The sequence below is a fragment of the Mirounga leonina genome, unplaced genomic scaffold (genome assembly GCF_011800145.1).
Source record: "Mirounga leonina isolate KUSES-001 unplaced genomic scaffold, KU_Mleo_1.0 Mir_129, whole genome shotgun sequence".
Classification (NCBI taxonomy): Eukaryota; Metazoa; Chordata; class Mammalia; order Carnivora; family Phocidae; genus Mirounga; species Mirounga leonina.
Window position 1 is genome coordinate 46,466,885 of NW_023270323.1, and position 12,576 is coordinate 46,479,460.

Consider the following 12,576-nt stretch of genomic DNA (forward strand, 5'->3'; position numbering starts at 1 on the left):
AGAAACATAAAAATAAATAAATGACCCATGAAGGTCTAAGAGGCAGAAAGTGTCTGTCAGTTCTATTAATTCACAGTGGTGGCCCGACAGAAACACGTTTTGTGAATCTAGCTCACAGATAAAAAGAAAGGTCAGAGTTCACAGAGCTAGTTTATCGCAAATGGTTCTCATGGATTTTTGTTTTCCCTCAGGTTTTCTGGGTTCATTGTTTAAATGGCCTCTTCCACTCAGTTATTCTGTTTTGGTTTCCACTAAAAGCCCTTCAATATGGTAAGTAGAAAGGATATGAATGCTAAGAGATGACTTTTTACGGTTTTAGAAAAATAACTCATTGTCAATATAGGTTAAAAATTATAGCAGATTTTCATTTTATGCTGTTTTCCTTAACCTAAAATACATGCATCCAAAAGCTGTACACACTTTAAAGATTTTTATTATTCCTTTGGGAGCAAAGTGATTTAATATATGCAAAGCCTTTCTTCTCTACTTCTCATGTTTTCCAAACTTGCAGAGAGTTAAATTTTAGAACTCTTTTTTCCCCCTCTGTTGATGTATAGTTTGAAGACAACAGGCTAATATTTTATGTAGTCCATTTATTATACCTTTGAGGCTTGCACCAAGCTCTTTATACTGAACCTGATCAGAAATGTTTGTTTTCAAGTATACGTGAGCTGATGTTTTGAATGAGATTTTTTCATGTTTTTATGTTCATCTTGGAATGGAAGCTTTTCCTCAGCTTGTTTTGAGGGAGTAATTTTATTCTGTCAGTTTGGAGAGAGGGGAGCATGGTGAATTTCCTATGCCCATAAAAATGATGAAGTAGCCACTCGACAAAAGAGATTTCCTGGGATGCTGTGTCCCCCGAGCAGACCTTACCCTGAGATCCCCAGGAAGGCAGCCGGCTGCTCCGGACCTCTGCTCCCAAACGACAGGAAATAAAAACATGACACATACTCCATCGGAGGATCTGTCTGTCTTTTAGAAGCACAGGCCTTACCTGGCCAGCTGGGCATTAAAGACTGCCCACAGAAGAACGTCCTGTCCGTCCCTCCTTGCCCACCTGCAGTCTGTTCTCCACAGGCAAGGTGGTCCTTGCAAAACGTAAACCAGACCAGGCGCCTCTCTGTCAAGTTTAGAACAAAATGCACAGCACTCACTGTAGTTAATCCTTCCACCTGAGGGAGCTCCACCATGTCCCCCCCACCCTACCCCCCACCCCCGTATCACCTCCCCCCCATCACCATGCTCCATCCAGCCTGCTACTTGCCTACACTTCCTCCCTCCTCCCCCTCTAGTCCAGCTGGCTCTCCCCCTCACTCCCTCAGGCCTGTGCTCCCAGAGAGCCACCAACACCGCCCTCCTCTGCTCCCGTTGCTTCCCCTCATTATCCTTCATCTTCTCTAGGGTATCTTCACCAATCAGGGTGTGATATATTTGCTCATTTTTTATTGTCTCTCTCCCCTGTTAGAATCAAAGCTCCCAAAGAGCAGAGAATGGTCAGTGTAGCTCACGGTTGTATTTGCAGGGCTTAGAACAGTGCCTAGCTAGTCGCCAGCGCTCAGGAATCTGTCAGGGCCTGCAGGGGATGAGTGTTACAGGGAGGGCAGGGCCCTTCGTGTCCTAATCAAAGATTTTCATCTCATTTCTTTATTAATTTCTCTGCCGGTACACGGCATACTTCTCATGTTCTAAGCCATGGAAATGAGTGGTAAGAAAATCCAACTAAACTACAGCCTATTGACTCTAGTAGGCCAGGAGAACCACAATGGTTTGTTTTTTTTTTTTTTTGAGGTATAATTCACATGCCATAAAATTCACCCTTTTAAATTGTACAGTTCAGTGGGTTTTTCTTAGTATATTCAGAGAATTGTACAAATTCACCACGATCCAAGGCCAGAACATTTCCATCACCCCATAAAGAAACCACACACCCATTAGCAATTACTCCCCATTGCTCCTCACCCCGAGTCCCCGACAACCACTAATCGTTGTCTGTGGATTTGCCTATTCTGGAGAATGGAATCATGGAATATGCGGCCTTGGTCCATTCATGTTGCAGCATGAATCAGTACTTCACTCATTCTTATGGATGAATGATATTCCCTTGTATGGATTTACCACATTTTGGTTATCCCCACATCTGTTGATGGACAGTTAGATTGTTTCCACTCTTCGAAGCCACGGGATATTGTATAATATAGGGGCTTAGACAATTTCTCTAGGTAAAGTTTATTTTCAAATTGCAAAATCAATATAGGTATGAAAGACTAGGCATGTCCATCTCTTGCTATTTCAACAGCAAGAGAAAAATAGAAAAAGGAAATTTAATATCAAAAGTATCTCAAGCCAAATAACACGTAAAATGCCTTCACAAGTGACAGGGTTTGAAAGGAATTCCCAAGTAACTCCAGCTCCTGGAGAGCCGATCCTAGGGCTCTCTTGGCCTTTGTCTGGGAGACTGCCCAAGCCTGCCACCTTCAGCGGAGGCAGTTCATGAACGGTGCCGCCTGGAGAACCCAGATCTAGCCAAGTCCAGGGCACACGTGCTTTCTCTTCTTAAGACATGAATGGCATATGGCATAAATTACATTTTAACCTTCTAATGTTGAGGGGTTTGTTGGGGTTTTGCCTTGTTTTTAACTTTTAAATAAGGAGAGGTTTGGGGGTCTTTTTGGCTTTTGAAAGGACGGGGTACACAAGAAATATAAGAGTATATGAAAGTGCAGCTAAATATGCGTTAATTCACTCGCTTCGGCGGTTCCCAAAGTACGGCCTGTAGACACCTTTATAAATACCCATGATGACCTTTTTGGGGTACCTGATGTCAAAATTTCAAAATTTTTGTAGTACTATCCAGACATTATTTTTCTTTTTCACGCAAGGGTGGGTAAAACTGCTGGTACCTTAGCACAAATAGTGGTTCCACTATACTAGTGGGCATGATATTCTTCCCTGCCATGCACCCACATTAAGGAAACAACAACCAAAGCCAGTCTCACTTAAGAATGCCCTCGAAGAAGCTGTAAAACTAAGACATTTATTACATCTTGAAACCTGGTGCACAGCTCATTAATATTCTGTGTGACACAATGAGAAGTGAGCAGAAAGCCCTTCTGCACTCCAGTGAGAGTCATACCAGGCAAGATGCCCTGTGGACCATTCGAGTTGTGAGGTGCACCAGCTGCTTTCATGAGGTTACAGAATCCTGCATGAGTTGAAGATCCACCCAAAGCATCAAGGGGAGCCACTGGCTTTAATGTAATCGAGTACTGTAAGTTTACAATACAATTTCAGGTTCCACACTATAACTAACCCCTAAGAAACCACTTGTCGAGTTTTGATGTAGTATCAAAGAATATCCACACTCATGAGAAAAGATTATTAAAACACTCCTCTCCGTGAAGCTGAATTTCCCTCATATATTTCAACCAGAATATGAGAATCCAGCTGCCTTCTCTTGAACAAGACATTAAAGAGATTATAAAAATATAAAACAAGGCCAATTTTCTCACTAACCTTTTTTGTTTGGGGAAATATTATTTATAAAATATGTATGGGGTTTCTTACTATTATTCCATGGTGCCAATGATTTAATTATTCAGTTATTTTTAATTTTTTATTTTTTTTTTAATCAGTAGTCATGATTTTTTTTAGCTACCATGCCCTTCATCTAAACCCACAGTTGTTAGTCATTGCTGGGTAACAAAATACTTTAAAATATCTGCCTAACCCTCCCCCCTCTCATGTGCTCTCTCTCATTCTCTCTGTCTCAAATAAATAAATAAAATCTTTTTAAAAATAAATAAATAAATAAAATATCTGCCTAAATTCAGCCAAACCTTCCAAGAGCCATATGCCTGGAACCATATTGGTGCTCTTCATTCAGTCTTCTGTGGTTTGCATTTATGAATCCCTTTTGGTCTGATGCCAACAACTTCATTGAGAGAAAGCAAGAAGGCTCCCTAAGATTCTCATCTATATTGTTAACAAAGTTCTTTGTTAAGGTTCAGGATGTTTTCTCCTGTCTTCAATGCCTGTAGAATTAGGCTTTCCTTGAACAATTAGTTTGATTTTTTTTTTTTCCACCTCATGGATCCTGAGGATTGGTTAACAAGTCAAGTTTCCTCCTTCATGTTGGCTATTGAAAAATTGTTTTTAATTTGTGACCCACATTTGTAACAACTTTGTGAAACTTCTTATAATTTTTTTTAATTAGCCTAGTTTGATTCTGTGGTGTGACACTTGGTTCCCCTTCTTTTGTTCAACAATTATAAATTGATTTATCTTTGAAAGAATTCTGAGAGGATCTCTTTGATTTCCATTTCTAATAAGCCTCTCTTCTTGTCATGCAGGTAATGTATTTGGAAATGGGAAAACCTCTGATTATCTGCTGTTGGGAAACTTTGTTTACACGGTGAGTAGAGAGCATTTACCTAGTTTGTATATAAAATCAAATCCTTTCATACGTGCTCATTTTATTGTCAAATTTAACTGTGTGCATTTCTGAACATAGGGTTGTTTGCACTTCCCTTTAAAAATGAAATAAGATGTTTCGACTATTAAGAGATTATTTTATGTTGGGTTATTAATAAATATGTCACTTAAGCTCACTGACTTGATAGGACTTTGGTTGCTATTATTTTCAGTATTCCCTCTTTCCTCTTAGCTCCCCCCATTTCCCCTTTTTTTCTTCCTTGTCTCTTTTTCTTCATTTTTATTTTACTGCCCTTGTTGTTATTATTTTTTTTTTTTTGCTTTCCTGAATTTATGGCAAATATTATCATACTGTTCTTGGGTGTTTAACCAGTAATGATTCTAGAGTCTCATGAGAACTAAAATGGGAGAAAAATCACTCTTTGGGGACATTCCATTCACACAAGGCATGGAACCCGCTGTGTTAAGTCAGTATCCAAACACTTACAGAGGACACACGCATGAGTACAAGCCTGTTCCTGCCATAAAGGGCCAAAAGATGTTTTAAAACCACTTTTCCCTTAGAAAAAAGCACTACCTGGATGCTAACGCCTGAAGTCACGTAGTTGGTGTCTGGTAAGCTTACTACACCCTTTGACACTGAATTCTCAGGCTGATGTTCCTTCTTCTAAGTCTGTGTCCCCCGAATGAGGGCCATGTGCCTGCTCCAAATACTAAGCAGCTGTCAGCGTGGCTGACTCAGTTGGGAGAAAAAACATAGCACGATGTTTAAATATCAAGTGTTTACGTTACTGAATGATGATAAGCCATTGAAGCCATCCAGTAACAGAGGGATGAAGTTATTTTCTGGAAGTCTCCTCTCCATTGACATCAACCCACGGAAGTAGTAACAGGAAGGAAAAATATGTTTGGAGGGCTGGTGACTTGGTCTCCTACAACACGAGTGCAAAACAGAAATAAGTACTCAGTAGAGTCAGTTTAGAAATTAATCCGAGGATAGAGCAGGGATGTCTCTCAGGGACGCATTGAGATACTCAGGTCTCAGGAGGGTGTTTTTCTTTAATTTTATGTCAAACTATGTCTCTTAGTTTTGAACTCTTTATATAGCTCATTAACAAGTACTTACATTTTCATAAGAGTTTTACTTCTACAGATATTAATCCTAAATCACCGTTAGAGATCTTGCTGAGAAGGCCCAAATGCCTCACCTGAGCCTGACTTTCTGACCCCGTGGGGAAGGCGCTAATGCTCTTTGCAAACCTGAACATATAGGCCAGCTTCTCACTTCCACCACCGCAAACTACTGGAAGTGTCCAGAATTCCATTGACTACTAACAGTATCTAAAATTTTATTTTTAGGGCACCTGGGTGGCTCAGTTGGTTAAGCGACTGCCTTCGGCTCAGGTCATGATCCTGGAGTCCCACATCAGGCTCCCTGCTTGGTGGGGAGTCTGCTTCTCCCTCTGACCCTCCCCCCCCCCCTTGTGCTCTCTCTCTCTCTCTCTCTCATTCTCTTTCTCTCTCAAATAAATAAAAATCTTTAAAATTTTTTTTAAATTTTTTTATTTTTAATTATACATAGCTAATAACAGATTACAGTGCTATGCCCTCTTCTTGGTGTTTTATACTACCTGCCCTCTGAGGCAGGTGGTCTTTATCAGGCCCAGTTTACAGATGAAGGAGCTGAGACACAGATGTCAAGTCACTTGCCTTGTTCCTTAACCAAAACACCTAATAAATGGTGGAGCCTTGAGCACGAATAGTCTGACTCCAGGGCAAGTCCAGTTAACCCTTGTGCCACCCTCTGTAAAACCCAGGGCCGTTCATTAAACCTAGTTCCCTTACTTCAGAATTAATAGCAGGGTCAGCAATGATAATGGGTGTGTACATCCTGGAGGGTATTAACAAGCTTTTATATCCTGATCTGGAGGGTTGTAAGTAAGTCAAGTTACAGAGTAAGTGTTTAGATTTCTAAATATCCAGTTATATTACTTTTAGAAGTTATCTTGAAAATTCAGAAAGTAGGGACTTTCAGTTTTACAGATGATGTACAATTAAAGCAAGCTTGAAAATCCAAGTTACTGCAGACATATATTCATCGTTCACAAGTGAATCCACACAAGCCTCATGGATGGACGTGTGCAGGGGAGGAGAGCGGCAGTGGAATGCTGCTCATGGGCCCTCCTGACCGGTCACGGCCGTCATGGGCAGGCACCCGGCTCATTCAACCTGTGTCTTTGGTTGGTGGACATACAAGGCAAGCTGTGAATAATCGACCAGTCCCACAGTCTCATTCACAGTGTAATACCTGGTCTTTATAAACCTCCTTTTAACCATTTGAACTAACACATTTATGAGATAAAATAACATTTTCCATTCTGTTTTAGTTTGTGGTGATAACCGTGTGTTTGAAAGCTGGATTGGAGACCTCATATTGGACATGGGTAAGAGCATCTCTAACCACAACTGAGGCATGTCACATTTACTTATGTGTTATCACGAACATCGCTGTTCTTCATTCTAACTTTTGTATCCCTGTACCCTCGTTCCACCGGTTGTTAATCATGAGGGGTCTTGGGTGGAGGGGGAAGAACTGGGAATTCTAGTTTGTCTAGTTTGGAAACAGTGAGTAAAAAAAAAACTCACCTAAGTTTATTGACCACAGGATTTTCAGATCCTTTAATATATTATTGTGAATATCCCAGGAAGGAGAGAGGCTTCCAAACCTGACTAAGAATCTTTTCTTGGTAGAGTGTGTCACAAGACGCATTCTGCCAAAAACCCATTGGAAAATGATATGAAAACTGGAGATATGAGCAAAAGATTTGTCCTCGGACATTTGTAAATATCCAGTCTGGATAAAACAAGTTCCATTTTAGAATGTTAGTTTTGAAGTAGAGAGACCCAAGAAACAAAAGGAAATGAAAGTTTGATGTGCAGGGGAAAGATGGGCCCAAGAAACCTGGATTGGACGGTCACCGACACACGTATTCTCACAGGGGTCTCGCCTCTCCCGGAGAGAGTGTACAGAGCAGAAATAAAGGATGTTAAAGATGGTAGCGGAGAAAGAAAGAGGAGAGTCAGGGGAGAGAGGCCCCCAAAGGAGGTAGAGAGGGAACAGTTATAAATGCCAGTACCACAAACATCCTAGCGGTTGGGGAAGACATTAGCATCAGCGCTGATGAAAGATCCAGTTAAAACACACATATGTCATTATTTAGAAATTCCTATACGGGCGCCTGGGTGGCTCAGTTGGTTAAGCGACTGCCTTCAGCTCAGGTCATGATCCTGGAGTCCCGGGATCGAGTCCCGCATCGGGCTCCCTGCTCGGCGGGGAGTCTGCTTCTCCCTCTGACCCTCCTCCCTCTCATGCTCTCTGTCTCTCATTCTCTCTCTCGCAAATAAATAAAATCTTTAAAAAAAAAAAAAAATTAGAAATTCCTATAGAGAATATTTTATGGATGAAGTAAAAAATTAATATGGGCACTTACAAAGCTTCATTAGTGTGTATGTGTGTACTCAGTCTCCCTAAAAGTCTGTGACTCACATTCCCTTCCTTCACAGTTCAGCCACATAGCGATTTGGGGCAGCATCGTGCTCTGGGTGGTGTTTTTTGGCATCTACTCATCTCTGTGGCCCGCCGTTCCGATGGCCCCTGATATGTCAGGAGAGGTAATGTGTCCTAATAACTCATAACCCAACAAATCTGAAAAATTGGTATTCATTAATGAGCCTTAATCATTCGGCTTGGATTTATATTAAAACCGTATTTGACCATTTAAAAGCTATTTTTTAAATTCCTCAGTTGCAAGTGATAAATCTTGAGAGAGAATATTTTACGCTTGGACATTTTACTTAAATCTGACTTATCCTTTCAAAAGCAGAGCAAAAACCATAAAATATGGTCGTCAGGGGCTTGAATCATGTTAAGAATCTCCGTATATAAGGTGCCATTTTAAAATTAGACTGTAAATCAACAAATACATTTTGGAGAAGAGATTCGGGGAAATGGCGAGCTTCTGTCTTTGGGACAGTCTATCATTTCTTCTGTTATCTCTTATTCTAAAGAAAAGGCTGCTGTCACTGGATCAAATGCACTTTTTTAGCATCGTTTTAAATGATACCGGTTTGGTTTTCATTTTGAACGAGTTAGGGCATCTGACGTTTTGGCCTTATCACAGTCCATTTTCAATCCTGTCTTTCAGTTTCTCGTTACACTGGTAGGAATTGAGTTATTAGGTGTTCATGGGGGAGTGTCACAAGATCTCCTTTCCTTCAGAAGAGATTCCAGCAGTAGGAGGGTTTATGATTTCAATTGCAGGAAACTTGACATAAAATGTATAAAAGAAAATGTGGAAAGCATTTCAGGATTTCCTGTGACCTCACAGTAACTTGCAAATCAAGGAAATGTGAGCTGCATTACAGCACACTGTTGTCCTGCAGCCCCAGGAAAGCCTTCCAGTGGTTTCCATGGATTTGTTGCAACCCTAAGTACTGCCTGAGTACCTTTCACTTTGGACAGTCTGGCTTATAGATCATTTTCGTGAAATTTTATCTGACAGCATCCTGCTTTTTATAAATTAGCAGAATGCAGACACATTTTCAAAAAGTTTTGTGGTTAAATTTATTAGAGAGAGGCATTATATACTATTACAGCGAAACCAGACATATCAAGGAGCAAGGACTTCCTTCCACCAAAAGTGAAGGGCGCTTTTGAATCATGTACTGTGAACTCGAGAAGATTTACAGCATGTATTTTGAGGAAAACAGAGAGAAAGCTATGAATGCACCTCCTCCTTACCTTGGTTTGAGCCCTTTTTCCCTGAAGAAATAAAATCGAAGACCCTATGTGTCTGAAGATGCCACTTGGAAAATCAATTCTATTCTTTGTGCCTATTTGATGTGCTCTGTCTGATTGGACCTGCTTTTCCCTGAGGTTAATTTCAATTTAATATCATTTTCACTAGACCTCATTCTATCTCATTTCTTAATGTTTTAGCTTCAAAACGCGGGACACAAAAGATGTTGAGATTCAGATAGCTTAAGCAACTATAGCCAACAGCTTTGATGACAAGAACAGAGTTTTTGACCACCTACTTCTAGAACAAGTGTGAAGTTTGATTGGCTTCTTGCCAACCAAATATAATTCTACCCTTGCCTGTAGAATTCCTGGTATTACCCAAACGCAAAACTTAATATCATCTCTTGGGACTTGCGGTGATGCTGTGTTTAATTCAAAGTGAAATGAATGTCAGTACTCCATCACGTTTCTCTTCACTTCATATACAGTGGGAAGTGCTAACGGGTTCTTTTTCTTGTTATTTTATTACTACTGATTCTTTGAATATAATGTTTAAGTAGCTGGGGCTCCACTGAAAATATGAAGAATGGATTATTTTACCTGTAGCCTTGACTAGCTTGTCCAAAGTGTAAGTCTGTTGAATTTGTTCAAAGAAAATACTTTAAATTTATATAGTACTTAGTGCTTACAAAGCATTTCGATATATGTGTATGTGTGCAAATGAGCCTCATAACAACTCCCAAGAAAGGGTTTAACAAGTATGCCACTCAGATTTTCAGAGATAGATGGTCTACATTTACTGTTTCCTGGGCCTAGGGTAATAGATCCCAGGAAATATTTGTAGCAATACTCAATTTTTGAACATTTTTATTATGTGTAGAGTGTCACTAGTTCTATAATCCAGTTAATCGCAGAAAGAAGTAGCTACCCTTAGGTTTACATTTTTCTAAGCTTGAAATTCTGTATTTCAGTCAAGAGTATAGCCAGATACAGGGGCACTTGGGCAGCTCAGTGTGGGTTGAGCGGCTGACTCTTGGTTTCAGCTCAGGTCATCATCTCAGGGTCCTGGGCTCGAGCCCCATGCCAGGCTCCACACTCAGCACAAGTCTGCTTGTCCCTCTCCCTCGGCCCCTCTCCCTGCCTGTGCGCTCTCTCTCAAATAAGTAAATCTTTTTTTAAAAAAAGAGTATAGCCAGATACATACATACATGCATATATACAAACATGCAAATATATGAAAATTTCATTTCATGTACCAATATTTATATCTGTGTGTGTGTATAAAATGGGCCAGCCATCTTGAATAAAATTTACTTACTCATCTGTTAACTTTCATAACAAAATGCTATTATATATTACATATATTACTGAGTGTTACATATAGTAATATATTACTATAAATAATATCAGTGTCAGTAGAAATATTAGCCTTCCTCAACTTGACATGTTTTATGTAATCCACATAATGAAACATGGCCCAGGGCAGCCCCCAGGATTTAAGGCTACTCCACAGGATTTGTACTGTGGTGTGTAGTAACTTTCTCTCACAACCACTGCTGAGTCTCAGTGTCTGATCCCAACTCTGTACCCTAGGACTCCGGTTCCTTCCTGTATTAATGTGGCAGCAACTCCTCCTAAAACAAAACAATCAATTAAATACGGATGTATGTTTTAGTTGCCTAAAAGCTTAATAAGGGCCTACAGGACAGAACAGAATTATTAGAGATGGAGTAAGACTGAAAACAGCAGCCCTGCTCCCCCATCCTGGTTCAGGTGGTATTTTGGAGGGCGATACACTGTGTGTCATCAACAAGACAGAGAAGTTCTTCAAAAAGGCAACCAAGATCTGGGAGAAATAATACCACCATTAATACCTAATATGTATTAAACACCGTATCCCGGGAACTTCTCTAAGTACTTTATATGCAGTCGTTCATTCAATTCACCAACTATTTGTTGACATTCTTCAATGTGTCAGGCACTGTTCTAGACACTGTGGATTCATTAGTGAATAAAACAGACAAAAACTCGTGTACTTCTCAGCCTACTTTTCTAGTGGAAGAAGACAAAATAATTAAGTGAAATATATAGACAGATAGAAGTATATAAAGTATATAAAGAAAATTACAGCAGGCAAGGGGACCGAGAGCCAAGCTTTCAAGTCATGCTCCCCACACAGCCTTGTGGCTTTTGCTTCTGGTCAGATCAAGAGCCATTGGAGGGACTTGAGAGGGAGGTGTTAGGATCTGACTTAGGTTTTCAGGGCAGGACCATGGCTGTCGAGGTATAAACATACATTTAAGAGGTTATCCCAGTAACCCAAACAAGAGATCATGGTGGCATGGGCCAGGAGGACGGCACTGGTGGAAGTGGGCAGATTCTGAATCCCCCTTAAAGGCTGAGCAGATAGGATTTGCCTGCAACCTGGATGGGAGGAGGGAGAGGAAAAGAATACAAGGCAGACCCCATCGCGTTGTCCGTGAACTTCGTCAGGATGTGCTTGTCCTCAATTCACTGGATCCTCACAGCTAACTTGTTATTATAACCAGTTTACAGATGAGAAAACAGACACAGAGAAGACGCAGAGGTCGAGTTCGGCTCAAATAGAGCATCTTTCTAACATCTAGAGAGCCAACAGGTCGTGATGTCTAGGGGCAGAACAGGATGCTGGGCTCATTTAACCACCCGTTTCTGTGCCGGGTGGCCACTGGTAACCCTTCGGCAGAATCTATCATCTGCACCTCCAAGGCTGCCTTCCAGCTCCTAAGATGCAGATCTCTGTGCGCTTCTCTTCACTCTGTTCCCTCCCGAGGAACATCGGAAATGTCGCAAGGGCACAGACTATTTTGCTCTAGTTAACGGGATCTCAGGGTGCCAACTGTACACAAATTAGGCAACTTACAGGTGCAGGCCTCATGCTTCTATATTCAGCTGGACGCATATTCACACATAGGTCAGGATTTTCTCGTCCTTTCCAATTTACATTCTTAGGTCATCTTTGTAGCCCCATCTGAAGACAGAGCAATTTCTCTCAACGTGTTCAAAGAAAATCCTCGCAACATTGAGAGGGGACGGTAAGGGAACCAACATTTATTGTGCACATACCATGTCCTCCAGGCACTGTGTGTGATTTCCAGCGTTCCTTGTTTTATTTAAATCCATATGATAAACCTTTGTGGTAGGCAAAGTGAGAGCAAATGGCCCGGAGAATTCATCCCAGGTCTTCTTTTCAAATCCATTGGTTTCCTCTAACATCCTAAGGATCTAAATATCTTCTCTTTGGGGCCCTTGCTATTCTTTACCCCCAGGTGGGAAATTGGTTTTTTTTTTTCTTTCCTTCC

The 12,576-nt window shown here is 40.8% G+C and overlaps 1 protein-coding gene across 5 annotated transcripts in view; it reads left to right on the top strand.

The window, feature by feature from the left end:
- The window catches only part of ATP8A1 (ATPase phospholipid transporting 8A1), a 218,574-nt gene that overhangs the window by 176,953 nt on the left and 29,045 nt on the right, over positions 1-12,576 (top strand). For all 5 annotated transcript variants that reach the window (XM_035005058.1, XM_035005062.1, XM_035005059.1 and 2 more), the window contains 4 exons: positions 192-270; positions 4,353-4,414; positions 6,822-6,878; positions 7,999-8,106. In XM_035005058.1, coding sequence (XP_034860949.1) covers positions 192-270; positions 4,353-4,414; positions 6,822-6,878; positions 7,999-8,106 — 306 coding nt within the window. The remainder of the gene's footprint in view (positions 1-191; positions 271-4,352; positions 4,415-6,821; positions 6,879-7,998; positions 8,107-12,576) is intronic.